Raw genomic sequence first — 25,197 nt, forward strand, 5'->3', positions numbered from 1 at the left:
GCTTTATAACTTGCTTTGAAACAGCTAGTTATTAAATACAAGGGCAATAATTATTAATATGCAGTTTGATTCTTGGGTTGTGCATAAATGTAAGGTGTAGATTATCCAATAGAATCACAAAATTGTTAGGGAGAGACCATCTAGGCCAACCCCCCTGGCCAAGGCAGGGTCATCTGGAGCAGGTGGTGCAGGAACACCTCCAGGTGTGTTTGAATGTCTCCAGAGAGGAAAACTCCACCAACTCCTTGGGCAGCTGTTCCAGTGCTCTCCAATCCTCTATGTAAAAAAGTTCTTCCGCATGTTGAGGTAGCATTTCCTGTGTTCTAGTTTATGGCCATTGCTCTTTGTCCTGTCACTGGGCACCACTGAAAGGAGTCTGGCACCATCCTCTTGGCACTGGTTTGAGACATTTATATACATTGGTGAGACCCAGCCCCCAGAGTCTGTCCTCACAACAGAGATGCTTCATTCCTTTAATCGTCTTTGTGGCCTCTGCTGGATCCTCTCCAGTAGCTCCTTGCTTTTCTTATACTGAGGAACCCAGAACTGCCAGATCCCTTCCAGTGGACCCCAGGAGCCTGCTGGCCCTCCTGGCTGCCAGGGAGCACTGCCACCTCATGGGCAGCCTGTCACCCACCAAAACTCTCAGGTCCTTCTCAGCAGAGCTGCTCTCCAGCAGGTTAGACCCCAGTTTGTGCTGGGAGTTATTCCTCCTCAGCAGGACTCTACACGTGCCCTTTTTGAACCCCATTAAGTTTCTCCCTGCCCAACTCTCCTCTTTATCAGTGTCCCACTGAATGGCAGCAAGCTTTCAAGTTGATCAGCCACTCCCCACAGCTCCATAGCAGCAGCAAACTTGGTAGCAATGTGTTTTTTAATGAAAAAATAAGACACAAAGGATAGGGTAGATCAGGATTAAACTTCCATTTTGATTTGCCAGTAGTATTTTTCAGCCTGTTAATTGTTTTTTCAATTATTGGCGGTCCTGAATTGTTTCCTAAATTTCAGCTACTGTTTCCATTTCATGTAAAAAATGCACCATTGAAGACAAATCTAGAGCAGGCAGACTTCCAGTAAAATTTCTGATGAAAAAAAAATTTGATTGATTGAGATTTTTATTTTAAGAAATACAGTAAAGCCATGACAAATGCTAACAACCTAACATTTAGGCCAAAACCAAGCTCAAAAAACATTTTCTGCAGTTGCCTGCCATTGAAATTAAGATTCCAGACCTCAGTTACTCAGGGTGTGCTACTGCAGGGTACAGCATTCATTCTGTTCATGTCCTTTCTGTGACACTGCAACAGAACAGGTAGTTCTGCATGTGCATTTCTTACAGAAGGTCTGTTTCTAAAGGACATTGAGAATCATGAGTCAAATGCCTAACTGCACACTGGAAGGCAGGGCTGTGCTCTGTCCGTGCTGTATTTCAAATAGAACAGTTCAGAACTGTACAGACGAACCAGCTCTATTAAAAAAAAATGCTGTGCTGCTGAGCGTGGTATATTTCATCTGGAAAATCATTTGCAAAATCATTTGCAAAATCCTTAAAATATCAAGAAGATATTTTTTCTGTGGCTTGGAAACTTCTTGACTGTTTTCGCCCATTTTCTCAGCAGTCAGAATTTCAGCATAGATTTCCATGTCTTTCCCATTACCTTGGAGGCCCTTAATGTTTTCACATTCCACTAGTAATATTTAAAGTGTTTTCTTGCTGCTAAACTCTTAAAGTAAAACTGGCTTTCTCAGATAGACAGGCTCTCCTGGTAACACTCAAATAATCAGGGAGCTGCCCAAATCCTGTGCTGATCATTCGTCTAACATCATTGTATGGCTGAGGGTGGGTGGCTCTTTCGGGCGCACTGCTTCCAGTTTTGTCCAGCCAGAATTACCTGAAATGCATCTGAGAGTTTTCCTCCCATCTCAGTTTCAAATATTCTTTCACGTTCTGTCAGTGGCTAAAGATGTCCTGGGCAAAATACCTGCAAATAAGGTCTGTAAAGTGCTGTCTCTGAGAGACACAGAGGTTTGAGCCTTCCTTGCATCTGTGTGTCCAAGCAAACCAAGAGTTTAAACAACAGCAAACCAACAGGCTTTTTAAACCCCCTGAAAAATTAGCTGATGTTTCAGGTCTCTGGAGACTTTATTCACAATGTCCTCCATGTGTACACCAACCTTTGCCAGTTCCCTACTTACTTTCTTGACTTATGCAATCCAATTTCAAGGATTTTTCACAGCATGCTGTTACTATGTTGTTTTGCTGTCAAGAGGACTTTGGCTTTTGTAGTGGTTTAATCCCACCTGGACACCAAATGTCCACCAAAGTCACCCTTTTGCTCCCTTCCTCAGCTGGATAGGGATAAGAGAATGTAACAAAAGGCTTGTGAGTCAGGATAAGGCCTGGGAGGGATCACTCGCTGATTACCATCGTGGGCACGACAGAGTGGACTTGGGGAAATATGCTTAATGTATTAGAAACTAATTCAGAGTAGAACAGTCATGGGAGACAGCATTCCTTGAACCTCTCCAACATAAGTCCAACCCTGCAGTTCTTCTTGAACTGCTCCAGCATGGATCCTTACCCCAGGCTGCAGGCCTTCAGGAATGGGCTGTTCCAGCATAGATCCCTGGTTCATGGGTCCTGCCAAGAGCCTGCTCCAGCACAGGCTTCCCACGGGGTCACAGCCTCCTTCAGGCACACCCACCTGCTCTGGTGTGGCTCCTCCAGGGGCTGCAGGTGATCTCTGCTCCCCCCTGGACCTCCCTGTGCTGCAGGGGCACAGCTGCCTCACCAAGGGCTGCACCAGGGGCTGCAGGGGAATCTCTGCTCTGGCTCCTGGAGCAGCTCCTGCCCCTCCTCCTTCACTGACCCTGTGTCTGCAGAGATGTTCCTCTCACACATTTGCATCCTCTCTTCCAGCTGCAGTTGTGCAGATTTTTTTTCCACCTTCTTAAATACATTATCCCAGAGGTGCTGCCACTGTCACTGGTTGTTTGGTCTTTACTGTCAGCAGGTCCTTCTTGGATCTGTCTGATGTGGGCTCTGTCAGTCATGGGGGAAGCTTCCAGCAGCTTCTCACAGAGCTGCTGTGACAGCTACAGCTGGTTTGAAACTGCACAGATAAAATTGGCCATAACAGAAACTGATTTGGCTAGCTTAGTTCATTAAAGAGTAGAAGTATAGGAAATGGATTTGTCCATTACCATGTCCCTAGATAAGACAATGATAAGTAGGATTGAACTCAAACAGGGGACCCCTTCCAGTCCCATTCAGTCCTGAATGCAGTCATATCTTTGGCCAGTGAGCTGGGCAGTGTTGGAACCTCGACCAGTTGGTTGCTCAAGGAAGGGAATTTTGAACCTCCTATAAAAGGGGGCATCCATCAATAAGCTTTGTTGTTGCATGACCTTCAGTGTGTTCAGTTGTGTGCCTGTCTCCAAAAATGTGACCAAATGTGGTGACCTCTGATGTGACACAACAGATTCCACTACCCCTGTAGCCCCCCTGCTACCGAAGCCTGGCCATGCAAACCCAGTACAGCTCTTGTTTTATATCAGGCATTTTGGATCCTCTCATGCTGCACTTGGGATATAAAGGGGAAAGAAAGCATATTTAAGCTTTCCCAAGTCCTGAGTATGCATACAGCTTTTATGTGGAAATGTCTAGCTAAGGAAATAGATTTGTGAGCCAGACATTCTATGACATTTTAGACATTTTCTGTTCCTTCGTCCCACTGGAAAAACCCAGTAGATTTTCTGGGTAATTCTCTCTCTTGGCTTTAATTTCATAGCTTGTCTAAGGCAGTTATAGCAAATGTCATGTACCTGAAGAGTCTTTTCTGTTGTGTAAAGTGTAACTTCACAAGATAACAAAGACATTTTTGAATAGCTTATGATTTAATAAAACAACCAGCTTTAGCAAACTGGTGGTTTTATTAAACAGAAAAGCGGTAAGTCACATCTTGCTGTTTCCTAGCCTGTTGTTTGAGGTTTCAGTTGAGAATTTTCTGGTTCAAATTACTTTATGCCTGTTGGGGACCTTGCATAGTCCTGTTATGGAATTGCTCTGGACCTCAGAAACCCATGGGCTCAAGCTGTAGCATCAGAGTACTCCTGGGAATCTTAAAATGATGGAGACCTCCAAGTTCAAGGGTGATAAACTATCTGGCAGCCTGAGCAGGATATTTTCTGAATTTTTCTCATGACCCAGGCCCCTATTTTGACACTTTGGGCAGACTTCTGTACATATCCACTTCTCTTTCCATCAGACTGACCCCATGTTTATTTATTTCATACCATTTGACAAATTCCATTTATATGAGTCTGATAGCTTCTCAGGGCTTAGCTTCCATCTATAAGTCCTACATTAAATCATATAATCACCTTTATTTTCTCTATCAGTGCCAGGATCATTTAGTCAGTCATTAGGTCAGATAGGGGTTGTGTTAAAAATGTTTTAAATTTCATATTTATGCCAAAATATTTCTGTGTATCAAATAAGATATGTTCTGATACATATCACAAGGGCTGAGCTAACAGGATGAAATGTCCCTTTTTCAAAATTCAACTTTGTTTTGGAGTTCCAGGCTTAGTTAAAGTGATAAGTAGATTTACCTCAGCTTTTTTCCCCATTTTGTCTGTTTGGTAATTGTCTTTTCTAATTTTCTTTGTCTGGGATTTCCCCAGTGGATTCTGAGTTCTCACAGAGATGAGGGGTTGAAGAGAAGAGGCTCACCTCTTTTCTTCCTTGTGAAGTTGGGAAAGATACTGAAGCCTTATCTTCTTCTGACAGACACGTTAATCACATCCTTCTTAGTCAGGTTAAGCTGGATCCCTCCTGCATGTGAACTCATGGGAATCAGCTGTAAGGTAAACAAATTTAAATTGGGAAGGAAATATGTTCCTTTCTACTTATCTTCATGTTGTTCTGTTTACACTTGGTGAATCTGAACTTTTTAATAATATACAGAGAGGAAAAATATCACATGCCCAAATTTCAGGACTTTTACTCAGCTTTGCTAATTTGCTTCTTGAGTCTTTTTCTGATAACAGATAAGTCACTGGGCCCTTAAGGGAGCTCTATGGCTTGGGATTCCATTTCATCTTCTATATATTAGGGAATTGATAATTTCTCTGGTCAAAACAGCAGCAGGCGTAAGATGCGGGCACCACATAAAAAAACAGGTTGTTGTTTTTCTGGCCTGCTGAGTGTTGGTGGCACTTCTGCTAAGACCTTATGTCCAGCTAGGAGCAAAGCACTGCCAGAGGGATGCAGCCAGACTAAAGAAGATTGGCAAGAGAGCAACATGGAAGTCAGAAAGTCACTGATAGGGACTTTTTACAAGGGTTAGTAGAATAGGACATAGGGGAATGGCTTTAAACTGACAGAGGGCAGGTTTAGATTCAATATAAGGAAGAAAAATCTTTACCATGAGGTGAGGCACTGACACAAGCTGCCCAGAGAAGCAGTGGGTGCCCCATCCCTGGAAGTGTTCAGTACCAGGTTTGGACACGACTTTGAGCACTGTGGTCTAATGGGAGATGTCACTGCTCATGGCAGGGGGGTTGGATGATCCTTAAGATTTCTTCCAGTCCAAAACATTCTATGATTCTGTGATTTGAAGAACACAGATTGAGCAAAGCAAGTTTTGCTCTAGAAAGGAAAACAAGGAGTGAGTTAAATGCCAGCTATTCAGTGGAACATTTAAGGAGTGTTTAGCATGTGTATCCCTGAGCTGGTAGAGATACATGGTCATTACTCAGTGCTCACAGATTGGATCTAATATTTCATGCATATGCTGGGATATATATTTTGGCCTAAAAGTTACAAGGATTACAGCCTTTTGTTAAAATCTCATCATGATTTAATCAAATTTGCTGAAGTAACTGAAACTGAACCAGCTGCTTTAATGAGCTCCTTCTGAACAAAAAGTGCTCCTATTCATCTGAGTTAACTCTTTTTAGATTTTTGTGTCTGAAATAAGAAAAAAGGCTGAACTCAATGCAAGTCTTCCACCATTTTGGGAAACGTAATTTTTTTCCTTGTGTGTGAGTTTGGTATCTGCTCTGTGTTTAAAATATTAGGTATCTTTTCTGTGTAAAAAATATTAAAATATTGTTTTGGAGGTCATTGGCTGGTTCTGATGCAGTTTATTTACAACCCTATAAAAACAGAGCCAAGGTCCCTGAGCTGAACCATAATAAATAATAATGATAGGTAGATAAATAACTTTAGATAGTGAATGCCAAATTCAGTGCTAGTATAATTTCCTCAGTGATGGCCTAACCAGCCTTTCTGCAGATGAAAAATGAAATAAATATCATTGAGTTTTGGGTGGAGAAGTAAATACCCTATAATTTCCAGAGGGTCTTCGTAAAATACATCTAGAATGAAAAACAGTAAAAATCTGTGGGTTGGGTCTAATTTTAGATCAGTTAACACAATCAGGAAAAACAGGAAAGCTTTCATACATAGAAAGCATTTGCAAGTATGAAAGTTTGTGTGTTGTTTTTTTTTTTCACATTTTATTTTGACATAGTAAGGGAGTTTTTTTATAGCTTTACAGCATCATAGTGATGGGAGGAGTATGTCAGCACTGTCTGCTTCTTCTTATTCAGTTATTTCTGAAATGGAACAGCTTGTTTTGTCAACACACAGCTACGAGGAGGTAAAGATATCAAACTTCTGTTTGACATATTTCATTAGAAACAATGCAAAAGGTTGAAATGACTTTCTGTAAAGTCTGTTCATCTGAGAAAGTAACAGAGTACCTGGAGTTGTAGGATTCTCCTTGTCATAAACACATTGTGCTTTGTGTAGAAAAGTTCTACATTGAGAAAGTAGGCAAGGTGAAGCAAAATTTAGAGCACTAAAGTAATCACTTTAATCACACTGCCATAAAAAGAATTCTGAAGACAGACTTAAAATCACTTGTATTGCTTACCATGACAGCTCTTATCAAAGCAACTGGTGGGTGTTATGGCTGGCAGCTTTCACAGAGGGGCTGAGGGTTGGTGAGGATTACAAACTTCATGTTCTTGCCTGAAAAAAGTTTTTAGCTCCACCTCCACTGATATTCTTGAACACAATTCGCATCAGCTGGAATTTTACCAGTTGTATAACCATGGTCCATGCATGTGCTCTGGGTCTCATCACTGTGGCACTTTGTGAAGGTAGTTTTGTTTGGGAAGCCAGAAGCTCACATTGGTGACAGACCTGAGATGTCATTTTAGCTCTACCAACAAGAGGGGGGAAAAAGCCTTCATTAAGGTTTTCAATTTCCTTTACTGTTCAGGGTTTGGTTTTTTTTTTAATCTGGTTTTGTTCTGAGTTCTGCAGTGTTTCTGTTTACACAAATGAGATTCACAGTACCAAAGCTCAGGCTTTGCAGGATTCAGTTCTTAATCTGCAAGAGCTTTGAGGGGAAGAGTTGCAGTCACCTTTGTGCACTGCGTAGTATTGTGTGTATGTTGATGCTGCACAAACCAGGGTAATGAGAGCAAATTTTTCTCCTTCAAAAGGATAAATCTTTTTGTTGGAAATTAATTAGTTTATTTGCATTATCAGAAGATTGCATTTCTCTCATTACCAAAAATTTCTTTAAGCACAGTCCTTTCTATGGCACAAACAAAGCCAGAAAAGGAGGAAAAGATAAAAATATATCCATCAACCAGGATGTGGAAGGCTTATAGTTACCCTGCATCCCTCTGAGACCAAGGGAGCAGCTTCTGTCAGCTCTGTCAGGTGCAGGGTAAAACTCACTCAGCATTAGCACCTCTGCAGCACAAAGGGAAATAGTTTTAAAATTATTAAATAATGGGGCCTTGAAGTCGCTGCTGACTGGTAGGTTTAAGGCCCACTGCTTTTCTCAGCAAAGCATTTCAAGTTGCTGAGCATGAGCAAATTGCTTTAGTGATGGGCGAGACAGGGGTCTTTGAATAGACCAAAACCTGAAGACAAGTCTTGTGTTGGTGTCCTTCATTAAAATGATAGTGGATGATTTTTAATTTAGGCAGATAGTTCTGGTTGTGCTGCAGAGTTTTCAGAGAGTGTTACAAAGCCCGAGTGTTACAAAGCCAGTGCTTGCTTTGACCCTCATTTCAGCTCCAACTCATCTTCCATGCACACAATTTATTTATCAGACTTGTGTCCTGTGTCTCTCTGATGTCTCAGATTTCCCATTCACAAAGGCCAGTGTCTGTGAGGCAGGGAGGTTGGTGTTTGGCTCTTCTTACTCCATAGATGGAATAGATTAAGGCCATGATCCATCACAGAAAATCTTGTTTCAGAGGCCACTTGTTGCTCTTGCTACAGCTTTTCTCTTCCTTCTTCTCTTTTTGTTCCTTCTGTGGGACATCTGTCTGAAAATAGCCTGAGTCTGTCAGACTTGCAATATTATCCCTATTTCATAAGTTGTCGAGCAGAGAAAAAAGGTTTGAAATTATTTATTAAGTGCCAACAGGTAGATGAAAATGATGAATGACACATAAGATCAGAAGCAGGCAGCTGACTGCTCTCTGAGAGAGGCTGACAGCAGTGATGGAAAGTTTAAATTACCTCTGAAACTACTCAGTAACCAGCTGATGGAAAACTTTCTTGTCAGTGTCCTTGGTAATCCCACCCCTTGTCTAGTGACAGCTGGATTTGCTGGTTTCCCATCCCTTTCTCCATCACAGCTGATGGCCTCCTTGCAGCCTCACTCAGCAGTGGCAGCTGAGGTACCAGCGACAGAGAGCACGCAGGTATGAGGGGACCAGCCTCCAGCTGCTTCCCACCAATCCACAAGTGCTATTTATCAGGCCTGTGTCACCCTGGCTCTGCTCAATTCTTCTAATTCTGCCAGTTCTGGCAAATGGCAGGGAAAGTGAGCAAATGGCTCAGCAAAGACGCTGTGCGTTGCACTTCAGTGTCCTGCTGACGTGTTGTCTGAGTGAGTGTTCTTCTTTTCCTTTCAGCAAACCCCTGTGAGCTCCACTGCCGCCCAGTAGATGGCCATTTTTCAGAGAAGATGCTTGATGCAGTCACTGATGGCACTCCTTGCTTTGAAGGAAGGCACAGCCGAGATATCTGTATTAATGGCATGTGTAAGGTATTGGGTATGTTTGCATGTTTCTTTCTCTACAATTTAATTTTTAAAAGTTATGGGAAAATACTTAAACATTTTTTGGTAGGATCAAAGCCAAGTACTCAATTTTATCACATTTTTATATCAAAAGCTTTCCATGTAGACATAAGAGTAATTTCCACCCTTTTAAATGAGTCTGTTTGACTGACTGCTGATTACTTTTGGTGCCTTTTAAATCCTCTGGTTTTTTTCCCACAATTTTAAAACAGTTCAAGCAAAGCTGTGTCTGATTAGAAGTTTTCACAAAGTATTGTAGCTTTAGAGTTGTAATTGGTGTCACCACTGTCCATGGGGATTTTTGTGAAAATGTGGTTTAACTATACATGTGTAGCTGTTCTGAGCTGTCTTTTAATAGGACTTTGCAGTTGAGGGCAGTAATTTTATTTTAGTTTACAACATTGAATTGAATAATGTTATACAGTGAGATAACAGGCAAACACATCATATATGGCTCAATAATATTGTGCATTGAAGAATAAGTATAATGGTGTCTGCCTATTTTATGTGTTGGTAGCAGGTTTCCAGGATGACGTGTGTGTCTATGTGGCGTTTGAAGGAGTGTTCTCTGTATTCTGTCACCTCCACAATCTTAGCATTGCTTTTAGGCACTTTCTTATAAATAGAATGAGTACTTTTCTTGTAGAGGATATATTTACATCTGTGGTTTATTTCTTTAGATTGAGGATTTGTCCTGTACCTCTTTGAAGCCCAACAGCTTTTTTTGCTTTTAGCATCTTTGGAAACAAGAGCCGGACTTGGTGACTTGTGGAAACTACATTAGCTTACCCAATATGGGAGTTGTATACCCCAAGCCACTTAATTGTATAAAAATGCAACTGGAAGGGACTTCAAGAAGTTGTCTGTTTCATCCCTTTAAAAATTATATTCCTTTTTTGATATTTTTCACATTCTTTTCTTAAAGACTTCCAGTGATGGAAAATTCACATTTTTAATTGGTGATTTTTACGCCCTCTGTTTAAACTTCTTTTATTATTAGAATGACAGTGCATCAGAGACTAGTAATAAAAGATGTGTTTGAAGCTTTCCTTGCAATACTTGCATTTATGAAAGGGAGTTACCAAGACCTTGCTCAAGTTTCACAGTGAAGAGTTCCTGCTTAGCTTTGCTGAGAGCCAGAAGGGACCTTTGATCTATGAGGGCTTTGAATGGTTCAAGCCAGAATGAATCAAATCTTTATTGAAACATATAGTAGATGTTGCATAGATGAAACATATAGTAGATGTTGCAAATCTTTAGCATATTGAAACATTTAGTAGATGTTGCTTGCGTACCATAGCCGTGCTTTTGACCTTCACTTGGGAGAGAGTAATTACCAAATTCAGAAAGGTTGTCCTTGTAAAACATTCATTTTCTAATTTCCAGCCCAGCTGGACTGGGATCACTGTGATTAATTTTAGTTTCCATATGCTTTCTGTATTGAAACCTTGCCTGTGGCAGTTCAGAGTTATACCTGTTTTAGAGGTAACATGACTCAATTAGTCCAAAGTGGGAGATCAGAGGTGAAAGAGAAGGTAATCTATCTGCAGTTTGTAGAACCCAGTTACACTTCAGCATTAACAGTTCTGTGGACCCAAAGTGTTTATGAGAAATTCCCTCCAAGGTGCTGTCAGTATTGCACATAGTGACTGCTGCTTCACATCTCGTGGCAAACAGATTCATTTGGAGTCAGGATCACAGAATGAACAATCTAGCCAGGCAAAATGAGACCAAATGATGAATAAGTAACCCAAATAGCTCACAGTATTGAAGGATAGCATGCTTTCATCTGAAATAGGTACCCAGCACAACACTTGAGGAGAAGCTTTTTCCTATGTCTTCATCTAATTTACTAGTATTTGAGTCCAGCTAGCTAAACACAATAGATACATTACAGGTCCTGGAGAATAAATCTGGAAATGCATTTGGTATAATTAGTCTGGCACATCATTGTCATCGTTTGATTGCAACATGTTGCTAATGATATGGAAAAGACATTCACAAGCATTAAAGCACTCTTCTGGTTTTCAGAACTGTATCTCACAAGAGCACTTCACATTTGTCCTGAGTACTAAAATAACACTTCACTTTGGTCTGAAATTGAGAAAAATATTAAATTAGTAAGATACTAGATCCACTGTCTAAATTGCTCACATGTAATTGGCGTGTAGAGTAGCTGTTTTTTATCAAATGAATTCAGCGTTTTCCTACTGGGTATGTCAAAACAAGATAGATCCAAAAAAGAATTTCATCTTCTAAATTCATCTGATTTTAGTCTGATTTTGCAGTTTGTCATGAATTTGTTCAGAGCTATTGGAGAAACTGTTCTTTCTTTAATGGCTAAATGTGGATTGAGATGCTTCATTTTGGCTACCTGAGGTATACTGGTTGCTTTCCTAGCTAGCCTGACAAAGCCACAATGTGCACCTTCAAGTGAGAATTAAGTACAGACAGACCACTGATTCACTTGGTCCTTATAATTTATCCAATATCTCCTAATTTTTTTAAGTGCTGCCTGTGCATCAGTGCTGAAGGAATACTTACAGTGAGGTGGTGTTTGCATGGTATTCCTTTAGAACTTGTCCGTTCAAAGACAAGCTAAAATTGTTAACTCATTTGAAGGCCTGGCCTGTAAAATAGCTGGGTCCTCTCAGGACACTGATCTTACATAGAAGAAGAGTTCTGTTAGGAGATCTGATAAGATCTGTTAATAACTTAAATCTCAAATCATCAAGCTGTACTATGACTAGTTTTTTTGTTTTACTGTATGCCTTAGCGCTTATTTTTCAGTTGTCATTTTCCCCCTTTTATTTGGGAGATCTGTAAAGCACATAGCTTATATTCCTGTGCTTAAATTATACATCACAACTGCACTCTTAATTCTTACTAGGTGAGTCAGTTGTTCCCCCAGTTGTTAATGAGTGAAGATACTGCCACCAGAGTACGGCTGTTTAGCACTGATAATGGGGATTTTTGATTAAGTAAAAGCCATCACATCATCTGAAATTGAAGGCTTATGTGTTCTTTCCACTGGAGTGTGCAGATGCTGAGGGTGGAGGATCTGGAAACATCTCTGATGTTTCTAACAGCCATTCACCTCCTGCACAGAATTTTGATAGGCCTAAGTGACCTTCAGTCATGCAAATCTGTGGCAATTCACAGTTGTGATTGTGAGAGACTGACATTGTACTCGAGAACTACACAGCTGTGTAGTAGGGAAGGAACCATTTTTTTCTCTTACTGAAAAGCAGATTACACAGCTTGGATTTTTATGCAGTAACTTCACTGCTTCACACTACGGTTCAGCTTTCTCCTCCCACTGCTAGTCCAGCAGGACATTTGATTCAGACCCATACAGACAAATTACAAGATAAATTACTGACATCAGGACACATTTCTCTCTATTCAAGGCAATGTCATGGCCAACATGAAGTAACCATGGTTTCTTTATTTGAAGACTTACTTGGAGAGACAAAAGGAGGGAAGACCTTAAAGTTCAATATAGCATTCACATAATGGATATTCAAGCAGTACCCTTCAAGCCCGTACCCTTCAATGACAGCAAGGACTTTTTGCATCTGCCCCCCACTGCCAATCTGACACAAAAGCCTCTCCCTCTGGAAATGGAAAAAGGCCAATATCTCTGGCTGTTTTCCCTTTAGTGGCTGAGCAGCAGGAAATAAATTGTTTCTCCTTCCTGTAATTCAGCTGGGCAGGTCAGGTCTTTGAAACAAAGCTGATCTCAGATGCATTGGAAAGGGCTCTGGGTGAGTGGGACAATGGCAAAGGGCTGCAGGGAAGGATGCTTGGTTGTGATGTTCATGCCATGGCACACAGTGGTTCCTGTAACACAGCATGGTTCACAGGCAAAGGGTGCACAAGGACATATATGTGTAAAAAAAAATCAGAGCCTAATTGCTGCTGATTCTTTCCTGTTTTATAACCTGCATTAGTCTTCAGAACCCCTTTAGCAACTGCTTGTCAAAAGCAGTGCTATGACTCTATGAAATTCATCATAGAGTCATAGCATGGTTCAGGTTGGAATGGACCTTAAATATCATCTAATTCTGGACTGCAAGTGTCCATTAATGGGTCATATTGTTCTTTTGGAATGTTTGAGGCATGTTTAGAAAATGCATCCACAAGAATAAGAATAATGAGGAAAGCAAGTAAAAAGAAGAATGATGCATCTAGAAATTATTCTAATGAATGGCAAAAGTAATGTGGTATTCACTGGAGCAATAAAGGAAAACATGGTCTGGAAATTAAAGTTCATGGAAATGTATCTGGAGTAAATGAATGTTGTTTATTCTGAGACATGAGAATATTGCTTTGTGATGGTTTTTAATGGCTTTGTAAGATGAGGCCCTGCTGTTGGATGTGAAGGTCATGGCAGCACAGCAGTGCCCCAGGGCTGGGGAATAAAGCAAAGGCTTTATTTACTGTAGCAGAGTAAATTGTCTGCCCACCTCATTTTTGGGTATTCCAAAACTTCAGGACTGTGTAAGAATGTTGCATGTATAGGTAAGGCTCATATCTGATCAGATGCAAACTGTTTCATATATCAGAAGAACACTGAAATGGAAACTTCTGCTGCTGTTATTGGAAGGGTCAAAGGGATTCCCTTCACATCACAGTGATGCCATATTTTGATGCCATAGACCTGTTGGTAAAGGAAATGGTCAAGTGGGAAGGACCTGAGCTGATGGAGTAGAGCCCATGCCGAAGCGCTGATTTGCAAATCCCAAAGGCAGGGAAGGGATGATACTTTGTTGCTGCCATCTCAGTTAGAGCCAGGGCTGCAGCTGTTCTAATCAGAACTAATTAGTTAAACCCTTTGGGGGGTTCTACACCCCACAGCACTTGGAAAGGAAATATGCTCAGTGATGTTCATTTCAAAGTATCTGATTGACAGTGTGAAATAGATAAATTAATTCTGTGCGCAGCCTCTCAAACAAGAATGCGCAGTAAATAAAGGACAGAATCCTTTTCCAAAACATGAATTTTCTACCAGAAAATGATAATTTGGCAAAAATATACAATTTGAAGACAAGTAATTTTTAGGTAAGTTCAAAATACAAGCTCAGAGCAGTCATTAATCATATTTTCAAATAGCAAAGCACACAGCACAGTAGAAAAGTTCCATCTTCAGACTTTCCCCACCTTTCTGTTCAAGTATTTATGTGCATAGTATAGAAAATAAACTTCAAATTCTGTGACTCTCCAGAGTGTCTTATTATTTCTCTGATGTAAAAATAAGCCAGATAACTATGACTTCCCTCTTTGCAGATGATTACCAGATGTACTAATAGTTCAGTAGATGTACTGTGGAATGCATCACTGAGAAAGCAGCAACACTGCAGCCTCTCTAAATTATTAGGAAGTGTTAAAGATAAACTGGTGAAGAGACAGATCTGAACTCCTGGAAAGATAAAGAAACATACTGTTAGTGTAGCAGTGGCGTCTGTGTATTCTGACTAGTTGATTAATCCAGCCTTGGTCAAATAGCTACATACTTGGAGGCAAAATGTTAGTCACCTTGCTAACATATCCTTATCTCTGTAACCTTCTGTACTGCTCATAAGTGTGGTCCTTGGTGCCGGGATCTGTTTGTGTGCAAGACATTACATTTCATTTTTTGAAAGTGGCTTTTGCTGAAAGGACGGAGAAGCTAAGGCTGCTGCAGAACCTTTTGACGTGGCTGTGACTTTTCAGAGCTGGTGTGAAAGGTGCTGGATATGAATTGGCAGTAAGTGATGGATGCATCTCTTTTTTGGAGTCTTCTTGTAAGTGATGCAGTTTGGCACCATCTGTGGCTTGAGCCCTTTCCTTGCTTCTGTTTCTCACAGTTTCTCTAAATGTTCATTAAATCATTGGCACTTAGACAAATGTTCAGGTATTTCTTAAGCTGCAAATGATAGAAGAATACTAGAGAATGCAGGAATCTCTATCCCTAAGTTAGTCTAATAGGTGGATTTTCCTCTCAGAATCTTGCAGAAAAATACAGTACAGATATACTGAAGGTAAAATAAGATCAACCTCAAAAGAGGATCATATATCAGATTTTCATACATCAAGAGGGTGTTATACAGGCTGGCAGGTATAGCACCTGAAAGCTTATTTTGAGAAAAATCAGCTGAGAAAACCTGTCTTGGGGGGTCTTGATGATACTGTATCCCCTATCTCAAACCAAGACAAAACTTTGACATACTACCAGGCTTCTGGCTATTCATCTGTATCATAGGCCTCCAGGTATCTTATTAACAACCACTAAGAGTTGGCCTTTATGCTGTGTTCTTCAATCCTGCCTGTTTTTGAAGACAGGTCGAAAAAAAATCCCAAAACCAAATGCAAATTCTCTTGAAATTTAAAGACATTAGAGCACAGAATTTTTGGGCTGGGCAAGGAAGTTTTTTCCTGACTGAGGATGAATACATTTTTCTCTTTCTTGCTGCAGCAGGCATAAACTGGAAAATCAGTTTTTACTAGAACTTGACCCACTGTATCTGTACCCAAGCTGGGGCGTCATTGATGTAAAACTTCATGCCTACCGAAGAGTTTCTCTTTGCCGGGGGGTTGACTGTAGTAGAGGTTCTGTGCTGTGAGATGGCCACGAAAAGCTGGCAGAGATTTCAGTTCTGTTACTGCATTGTATTCCCGGGAACCTGGGGATGGCTCTATGACATAAGAAAGCAGACGCAAATCCTAGATGTAGTGGCCAGTCCCAGATAATGAGGCCATTTGGGCAGCACATTTGTGTGTCAAGAGACTGGTCACTACTGTATGTTTTGTGACATGGTGATGGTTATTGTTTGTTGGTTTGTTTTTCACCTTGGTGTAATACACTATACAGGATATATACTACTCCCCTGCTCAGAAGCACAGTGATAGATGTGAGTAATTAATTGTGGAGGTTGCATTTATTCTGACACTGTTTTTTCCTTCTAGGCTGTTGGCTGTGATTATGAGATAAATTCCAACGCAACAGAAGACCAGTGTGGAGTTTGCCTGGGAGATGGCTCTGCTTGTCGTACAGTGAAGATGATGTTTAATCAAAGCGAAGGATTTGGTAATATGGATTTCTCCTTTAAATTCTTCCATTGGTGAAGTCATTTCTCCACATTAAAATGATTAAAAGTGTTTCTTGTTGAAAACTGAGTGATCATCTGTGTGGGAAATTGTAGCTGGGTGTTTCAGTGAATCATGCTTCTGCCAGAAAAAAATGCATGCTCTGTGTAGTCAGATCTGGTCATCATTTGATCTGCAATGCTGTGCTAAGAGCCTGAGTAAAACTACTTTTTTTCTCACTGAAGTTGAAAAGGAGAAACAAGTTCTTGAATCCTTGTAGAGCTGCGCATGCAGCAAGGGTTTCATTAATTTGTTTGTTTCTGTTTTGGGAGCATATAGATTTAATTCTAATTTAAAAGGGGAGTATTAATAGTATCTGAGGGTTGCCAATTCACAGGTGTGCAAAAGCACCCACAATAAGGTTGCTCCAGGATTTAATGAGCCCAGTGTAGGTGAGACAGCTGACAATTGGCCTGTTATTGAATTTTGGATCTCTAGATCCTTATCAAATGAAGCCACATAACCAGGAACAATTACATAAACACCATCCGCAGAATTTTAAAACAAAAATTTATTATGTTGAGTGACAAGCTCAAAAGCTTTGCTGCTGATTAGCTTTCCTTTCAAAATCGGATAATGTTTATTGGGATTCAGCAAGAGGCTCTGGGAAATCAGGAAGTGACTTATCTGGTGGGGAGGGCCAGGGAGAAGGCAGAAGATGATATACTAAACGAATGGTAACTTCCCTTACCAGACAGATGCAATACATTTAAAATAAGGTTTATGAGCAGCAGCAGGTGATTCAGACAAAAATAACTCTGCAAAATCTTGAAAGGATATACAGGTTTTTGTGTTGCAATAGAATACAAATTGTCTTAAGAGTTTTAATGCTTTGTGTTTTGGACAAATTTTATTCTAATTAAATAGAAAAAAAAAAACCCAACCAACCCAACCCTACTGTAAAAGGACACTAACCTTTCAAAGCCAAGCTGCCAGGATGTGACATAATTAAGATTTTCCATGCTGTGTTAATTTGTCCTGGTTGTAAGTATGCCATCTAATCAAGCCTTTAGTTACATAATCACACACTGTGTTTGTAACATGTCTTCTCTTCACTGAATGAATAGAATGTTTGGTAGAATCATTAGACTTGGTTACTTACAATAGACCTAGACCACTGATCTCCTGAATAATAGAAGTGAGCTTCCCGAATTTCTTACTTCATTCACTTAGAAAAAACTGATTCACTTAGAAAAAAATGTTTTGATTTCCACAGTCAGTCAAGAAGACTTGCAGAAGGTGACATCCAGAAAATGCTCCTGCTTAAACATCCATCACTGGAAATCTATAGATATAGTTATATATTATCAATCTAATTAGGAAAAACCCGAAGTAGACAGATTCTGTTTTGTACCATAAGCAGCATAGGATATTTTAACCAATATTTATTATGCCACAAAAGAGCTGCAAAGAAAATCAGATGTTAAAGACTCTCAGACACTTACTTACAGCAGCAGGTTGTTGTACAGTACATAAATAGTTCTGGTGGGAGAAGAACATTGATCCTGAAGATTGCTTAGCATGCCCACAGTGGTTTTTCTCACTCATGTGAGTGAGTAATCAAAGGTGAAAATCTCATTTCACTAGAAAGGTGAACAGGATGTGACTCTCAGAATTTCTAATTCATTATCTCAGAAAGGTGTGATGAGAACTGGGGAACTCATGTTCCAGTCTTGAAGTAAAACAGCACAAAATGCAGCTCACACTCCCAGTGCACCAGCTTGTAACAATGTCATCCATCTAATTTCGAGAGCTCAGCTAGGGGCAATAACAAGAAAGCTATCTGTGTTTGTGTTCAAGTATCTATGTGAACTTCCTATTTTTACAATTTAGTAGCAACAACAATAGCAGCTTCCTGTGAGAAGCACAGAGTCTGGTGCCTCATATTGCCTGTGATGTGAACAAAATTCTGTAGTAGATGCTTTTGGTCATTCTTAACACACAAACCAAAAATCTCTAAACAGATAACTACCCATGAAGAGCCCTTGAACTTTGTTATGAAGATCGGTAGTTCACAAAAATGTGCTGAATTTATAGTAGTAATTTGAGGCATTTGAATAACATTATTTTGTTATTGTTGTTGTTGTAAGGCAAACAGTCACAGAGAATTAAAATGCCTTAAGAGAAGGTGCTTAGAATTCCGTGCATTCCTGTACATTGTGTACAGATGAAAATGTTCTTTGCAAATTGAAAAAAACCTTTCCCACAACAGGCTGTTAATTAGCTGGAACTCCCTGGCATGTCTCCAGATTACAGTATGCCAGAGCCCTCGGGCATGGTTATGGAAATGTTGATGCTCATGTGTGGAGTAGATTTCCCCTGGCACAACTCTGGAAGTCATTCACCGCCACATCCCTTCTAAATGCCACTGGCATTGCCTAAACAGTATTCCCTAACTGATACTAGAAACCCTGACTTGGAAAGTCACACTGTTAAAAAAACTGAAATACAAGCTCTGTGACAGCTTATTTCTGTATTTTTTCAAGCAAAGCTGTTGTTTTAATCATCTTACAAATAAGTAAAATGCAGTGACATTTCTGTTGTTCACCTCCATAAATTTTTCTTGTCTCTTAGGATATGTTGATATTGGGCTAATTCCAAAAGGTGCAAGGGGAATCAAAGTCATGGAAGTTACAGAATCAGGAAATTTCCTTGCTATGCGAAGCAAAGACCCAGAAAAATACTACCTGAATGGAGGCTTTATCATCCAGTGGAATGGTGAATACAAGGTGGCAGGCACAATATTTCAGTATGACAGAACAGGGGATCTAGAAAATTTGACTGCTCCAGGACCCACCAATGAATCAATATGGATTCAGGTAAACAGGAGATCAGGAGTAGAACCTGCTAAATTGCGTGGCAGCAGGATGTGCTAGGGCCCTGGAGGTTGGGCTGGGAAAATATGTTTATTGATAAAACACTATTAATGTGCTGTCTTGGAAAAAAAAACAATTGAGCTGTTTTGAGAGAAATAAGCACTTTGCTTTTGAGGGTTGTTCATCCTGCCTAAGAACAAAAATCCTGTATTGCACTCCAGTATTTGTTAAAGGCTTATATAATCCTGTGCTGCCACTAGGACAGGGATCCTGTTGCTTCTGTTTGGTCAGTCCTTCACCCAAACTTTCTTGTCTCTTGGACCAAATTGGACCACCTCATGGCTGTGATGTGAACCAGACCCAGATGAAAAATAAGTTGTCAAAAAAAGGGAGCTGATGTAAGGCTGTGAACAGTGAGACCTAGGGACAGCTGACAGCAGTGACAGCTTACACAGAGCAAGAAAAGCATACAGCATTATATAGATGGGTTAATAGCCTATGGTAAGTGAAACTGACTCATTTAATATCTACAGAGGCTAATTTATTTTGTTTCTTTCATGTTGCTTTATGGATTCTGACTTATACATAACCAGTTTCTGTCAGTTATGAAAAAAAAATTTGGAATTGGCCTTTTGATCTTTGGAAGTATCTCTTGTGGCTTGTTTGCATGTGTATCCACCATGCAATCAAAAGAAGTATTAGGGGTGTGTTGGGAGACACAACTTTGCTTTGAATGTCTGGTGAGAAGACGAAACTAATGAGTGCTCAGACTTCACTTCTAGTACAATTGTGAGGAAGAGTAAAAGTTCATGGCTGCAATCTTTTTTTCCCTTAATGATGTTTACTTTCTCCCTCTCAGGTAAATTTCTTGAGTACCCCTTCTCAGTTGGAATCTTTCTTCATAATTCAGAAACACTGAAAAATAATATTAAAGCAGTGTCTGAATAGCATCTGTAATTTTCTGACTTAATGGTTGTTTTGTAACAGCTATTTCAGCAGGTAGTAGAATTATAACTAATAATGGGGGTAGGCAATAGCTCTTAATCAGCAGCACAGGGATGCTTTGGATGGACTTTGCATTATCTTTTCTTATAGTCAGTAGAATACCAATTATGGTGACCCACTTATTCCCATCTGTGTTTGTAGAAATGCATGGTAAACAGCTGTGTCTTTGAAAAGTTCATGTATGCCACTGTTGACAAAGAAGTGGAAATTTTGCAAGTCTGCTTCTCTGAACTGGTAGCAGACTTTATGGGCAGCTTTAATTATTCCAGTTTCACACTTTGAAAGCTTTTGACAGTAGATTATTAATTAAACCACTAATAACCCCCACTCTGTCCAGCTGCTTTTTCAAGAAACTAACCCTGGAATTGAGTATGAATACACTGTACGCAAAGAAGAGAGTTATGAGAATGAGATTGGAGAGCCAGAGTATTTTTGGCAATATGGAGAGTGGACAGCCTGCAGTGTTACCTGTGGAAGAGGTAATTCCTCACTTCCTTTTTTTCTTACTGTTTTCCTTCATTACAGATGTAGTCCTCAAAGAGGTAATGTTCTTTAATCTGCATTTGGTGGGAAATCAGATCACATGGTTGCAAAAATAATGTGAGGAATAACTTGTTTACTTGAAGTGGGGCAGAGCACTGGAACAGGCTGCCCAGACACGCTGTGGAGTCTTCTTGTATGGAGGTATTAAAAACCTGCCTGGTTGTGATCCTGTGCAGCTTGCTCTAGGAGACCCTGCTTTAAAAGGGGGGTTGGCACTACGTGGTCTCCAGAGGTCCCTTCCAACCCCAGCCATTCTGTATTTTGACTTCTAAATAAAAGGTTTTAAAATTATATAAGTCAAATAGGTTTCTAAAACACCTGCCATAAAATTCTCAGCTTCTGTGAACCAAAATAAGAAGGAATAGTTTTCTTTCCCTCATATGTTTTTTGTCAACACTGTTAACCATAGCCCTTCTTTCCAGCAATACAAATTTATGACCTACTATTGTTTCCCTATTAAGTCTTTTCTATATAATAATTACAAAAAAATATTCTTCATTTCTGTCCTACCTTTTTGGTGCATTGCTCAATGGTTACTTAATTGCAATTAGTCTTGAGAACTTCCATGTCTTTGCCAGTTTGGCAATAGCTTGGGTACCACTGCAGTTATACTGTAGTTCTGTGCAGCACATTAAATCAGACATGCCGAATGATGACTGTGATGTAAGATTTAACAAAAAGTCTAGAAATTGGCTTCTGGTAACTCACACAAAATGCTACCAGGAGAACTTCCTCTGAGGTAGCTAACATCAATGAGATAAAGTCAATATTTGTAGTAAACCAACAACAAGGATAAAGAGACCAAATCTTTACATGAGTAATTTTTTTATCCATCTATTATGGGAATAATTTTAAAAATGTGAAGAAAATGTTGTATGAAGTCTGAACTTGGGGGTAAGGAATTGTAGCCTTCTGTCTGAATTAGCTCTTGGTTTTCACAGTACAGTAAAAGAATTCTGGAGATACAACCATAACCTTGTTCTTTGACCATTCTGTACAGTGTGAAAACTGTACAGAAGAGTAGAAGATCAGTGTTACAACCAGACCAATAATATGAGAAAGACCTTTTCTAATGCTAGAGTATTGTTAGTGATTTTTGGTAATTACTGCTTTTTTTACTGCTTTGTGGAAGAAAAGAAAAAGGACAAACAAGTGTTGTAACAAACCCTGTTGTGATTCTAAAAGTAGTGATGATAACAGGAGTAACATTTTTAAATCTCTTCTGTCAGAGAAGACCCTAAAAAAATGTCCTTTCAGTGGTTTGGACAAAAGGCATTTTCTGTCCTAATTTTATAAGATTAAAAGAAGAACTTTTAGAAGCCTAGTGTAAAATATCCCATCTCAATAACATCCACATATAATTAAAAAAAAAAAAAAATCAACATATTATGGAGATGTGTTCATTCATATATGTGTATGTTTGATTAGTTGGATGCTGTGATTTGTTTTCTGGATTTTTATTTTTTTGAGAAATGTCTCTGCACAAAACTTGATGTTCTTTCTGGTGGGGTGACACCCACCGTTTTCTTAAAATAGGTGCACAAAACAAGTGGTTTTGCTTATTTGTGTTCTGTAAGTTTTATTTCTGATACCTGCCTAGTTCTGAGTCATGTTTAATGTAAAAATTGTTATGATGAAAAGGAGAGAGGAAGGGAATGTGTCAGTAGACTGTTTTTATGCTGTTTTGGGGTTCTTTTCACATTAGCTGTAGTTTTCCCGGAACTGTTTCTCACTAGGTAAATTGTAGCCCTGTGTACTCTCTTCTGGCTAGCTTCTAACTGTGTGATGTGGCTCTGATTTCTGCCACATGGGTTACTTAGATAGATAACTGTGGTATGGGAGGTTTTTTTCTGTTCTTATCTACTAATTGACTTCCTCTGTTAGCTGCATTTTTGCTCTTAGTAAAGGTTTTTGAGCTTACTGCCTTTGTGTAAGTAGAAATCCTGTGTGTCAGAGAAGATTATGAACTTGGTGGCATCAGTTTGAAGGGAAACCAGGAGGTGCATCCCAGTTCATGAGGGGCACAGACACCTCACCAGTTCTCTGCAATCCTTCATGGACAGAAGAAAAGAAATTAATAAACCTGTAGCCCTCTTTCCTGAGATACAGATGTTTAGAGAAGTAACTGGACAGGTCTAAAGAAGGATGTAGTTTGCTGATGCAGTGATGCAGTCAGGGTATTGTCTCTCACTCCCTGCTCATTAAAACAGAGAAATCCTGGCACAGAGCACAAGTGCATCACTTGGAGTGGGGAAATCTGATATGTCAATCTGCCTACAGCTCTCTGCAGGTTCACATTATATTTGGTTGTGCTCTGGGCCATGGGGATGTGGACCAGCATCACTGTTCATAGTACCACTTAGGTTGGAAAACACCCTCTTGGGACTCTCTGCAAGATCAGGGAGTCCCAAGCTATGACCAAACACGACCTCATCAACTAAACCGTGGCCCCTAGTCATATCTAGTTGTTTCTGAACACTCCCAGGGATGGTGACTCCACCTCTTCCCTGGGCACCTTGTTCCAGTAGGGTTTGACTACCTTTTCAGTGAATAAATTCTCCCTGATGTCCAACTGACTTCCACAAAACTTTCTTCTGTCTTCCACAAAACTTTCTTCTGGCTTCGAACAATGAGATTGATTTTATGTGAATGTTCACTCTGTTTAGATTCAGAACTTATTGCTGTTGGCAGTAACACACTTGTTGTCCCAAATCACTGGCATTTGAAGTGTTCTGAGAAGTTTTTAAGATAAAAGCGCACTGAAGTAGACAAGATCATCTTTTGCTATGGGTGTGCTGCAGGACAATTCTTATTGAAGAAAAGCAAGCCTACAGAGAGATAAAGAAGAAAAGCTGTATTTATTTAGCCTAACATAAGTAGTAAATAACTCTTAAGGATTATTGCAATTACTGTTTGGTAAGCAAGAAACCAGTATTTTTAGGATAAAAAGGAGGACCAAGAAAGATGAACTGTGGAACTAACTTTGACAGCCACAGCCAGTAGGAGAAATTGATCCTTACCTAGACTTCTGTTCTCTTGGCAAACCTGGACCTGCCAAAGATCCTTTCATCACCACTGGCCAAAAACACAACAATCCAAGGGTACTTCATTGTTTGGTAGCCACAGAAATGAGGACAATACAAACAAATGCTTTCTGGAACCAAGAAAGAAAATTTGCATTAGGGAATAAGAAATTGGGCTACAGGCACGGCAGTGGAGTGATGCAGAAAATCTTCATAAATCCTAAGAGAAAAAGATGTGATTTTAGCCCTATGGTGCAGCTCCTTATCCGTGGGAAATGTACCTGGAGAAAGTCCCAGTGATGAATAAGAACTTTATAAGAGTGGAGCTGTCTCTTCCCAGAATGAACCCAGGGTAGCTCCCTGGACATATTTTCCCCCAGATTCTTGGCCTCAGGGTTGCACCATGCCTTGCCCTGATGCATATCCTTCTCCAGCTCCACTGCAGTGGAGAAACAGAGTATTCAAATGTTCTCATGGCTTCTTTCATTTCCTTCATCTGCACCCACCTGTTGGAATGTCAAAGGTGGCTCTGACCAGTCTACTGTAACACCGCTGAAAAGGAAAAAAATATTCTGAAAAATCCATGTTTTCTGTGGTAAGTATACCTAATGCTTCATGCAGGGAAAGGAGAACACACTGCAATACCTGATATTAATTTGCAATGTAGAAAATACATAAGTAGTTTCATTGCAATCCAGTTCATGGCAAACAAGTACCAAAGGGGATAATTTGTAGTAAAAGTCATAAGCCTTTCTCTTGTCCTCACTGCAGGACAGGTTGAATATCTTCCTGCCATTTGCTTTATGCTGAAAGGAATTGCTTTGCAGTCAGAATGTGTGCACACTGGTGTCCTGCAAACTGCTGCACCCTCTGGACAAGAGCTGTCCCACCAGAACCTGCTCTCAAGACAGAATGTAGAGCTTGTAAGCTTCTTTACATGCAGATTAATTTAAGTGTGTGACTGAGGTTCTTCTTTAAATAATCATGGAATGAGTTATATTGGAATTACAAGTATAAATACTTCCTCCTTGTCTAAAGGCCTTGGTCTTGTTTCTTAGAACCAGCTTTAAGTGGCATTAAATGTAACAAAAAGCATAGCACAGCACGGCTGCAACTAAGGGAGAATATTAGCCAATATCAAAACTTTGATTCTCCACAGATAGTATCAGTAGTTGGCAGATTTTCAAAGCTCTGCTAAAGCACTTAACTCTAAGATTCTTTTTGGGGTTAACTGTTATGTGCCCTCTAAATCCTTCACAACTTTTATAAAGGCCACTCTGCAAAATTATTTCCAAGTGTTCCTAAACTTGCAGTGTTGGTTTTAGAATACAAAGGTCACTGTTTCCATTGACTGTTGTGTGTCTGAGTTTTATAGCACTGCAAATGTAAAGATTGGCACTTGTTTTCTGTGCATAACTTGTGCATGCACAGAATATAATTTACTCATTCAAATACAAAGTGAACTCCTTGCAGACTACTTAAGTGCACAGCTCAGACGATTATGTGTTCAAATGAGCTCTAAAGTCAAATATTCATGTTTCTCATATACCTTTTATATAC

At 39.9% G+C, this 25,197-nt stretch overlaps 1 protein-coding gene across 1 annotated transcript in view; it reads left to right on the top strand.

Moving 5' to 3' along the window:
• The window catches only part of ADAMTS12 (ADAM metallopeptidase with thrombospondin type 1 motif 12), a 147,680-nt gene that overhangs the window by 91,745 nt on the left and 30,738 nt on the right, over positions 1 to 25,197 (top strand). The window contains exons 13-16 of the mRNA XM_059874058.1: positions 8,956 to 9,089; positions 16,071 to 16,191; positions 18,825 to 19,069; positions 20,409 to 20,550. Of these exons, the coding sequence (XP_059730041.1) occupies positions 8,956 to 9,089; positions 16,071 to 16,191; positions 18,825 to 19,069; positions 20,409 to 20,550 (642 nt within the window). The remainder of the gene's footprint in view (positions 1 to 8,955; positions 9,090 to 16,070; positions 16,192 to 18,824; positions 19,070 to 20,408; positions 20,551 to 25,197) is intronic.

The sequence above is a fragment of the Haemorhous mexicanus genome, chromosome Z (genome assembly GCF_027477595.1).
Source record: "Haemorhous mexicanus isolate bHaeMex1 chromosome Z, bHaeMex1.pri, whole genome shotgun sequence".
NCBI classification, from domain to species: domain Eukaryota; kingdom Metazoa; phylum Chordata; class Aves; order Passeriformes; family Fringillidae; genus Haemorhous; species Haemorhous mexicanus.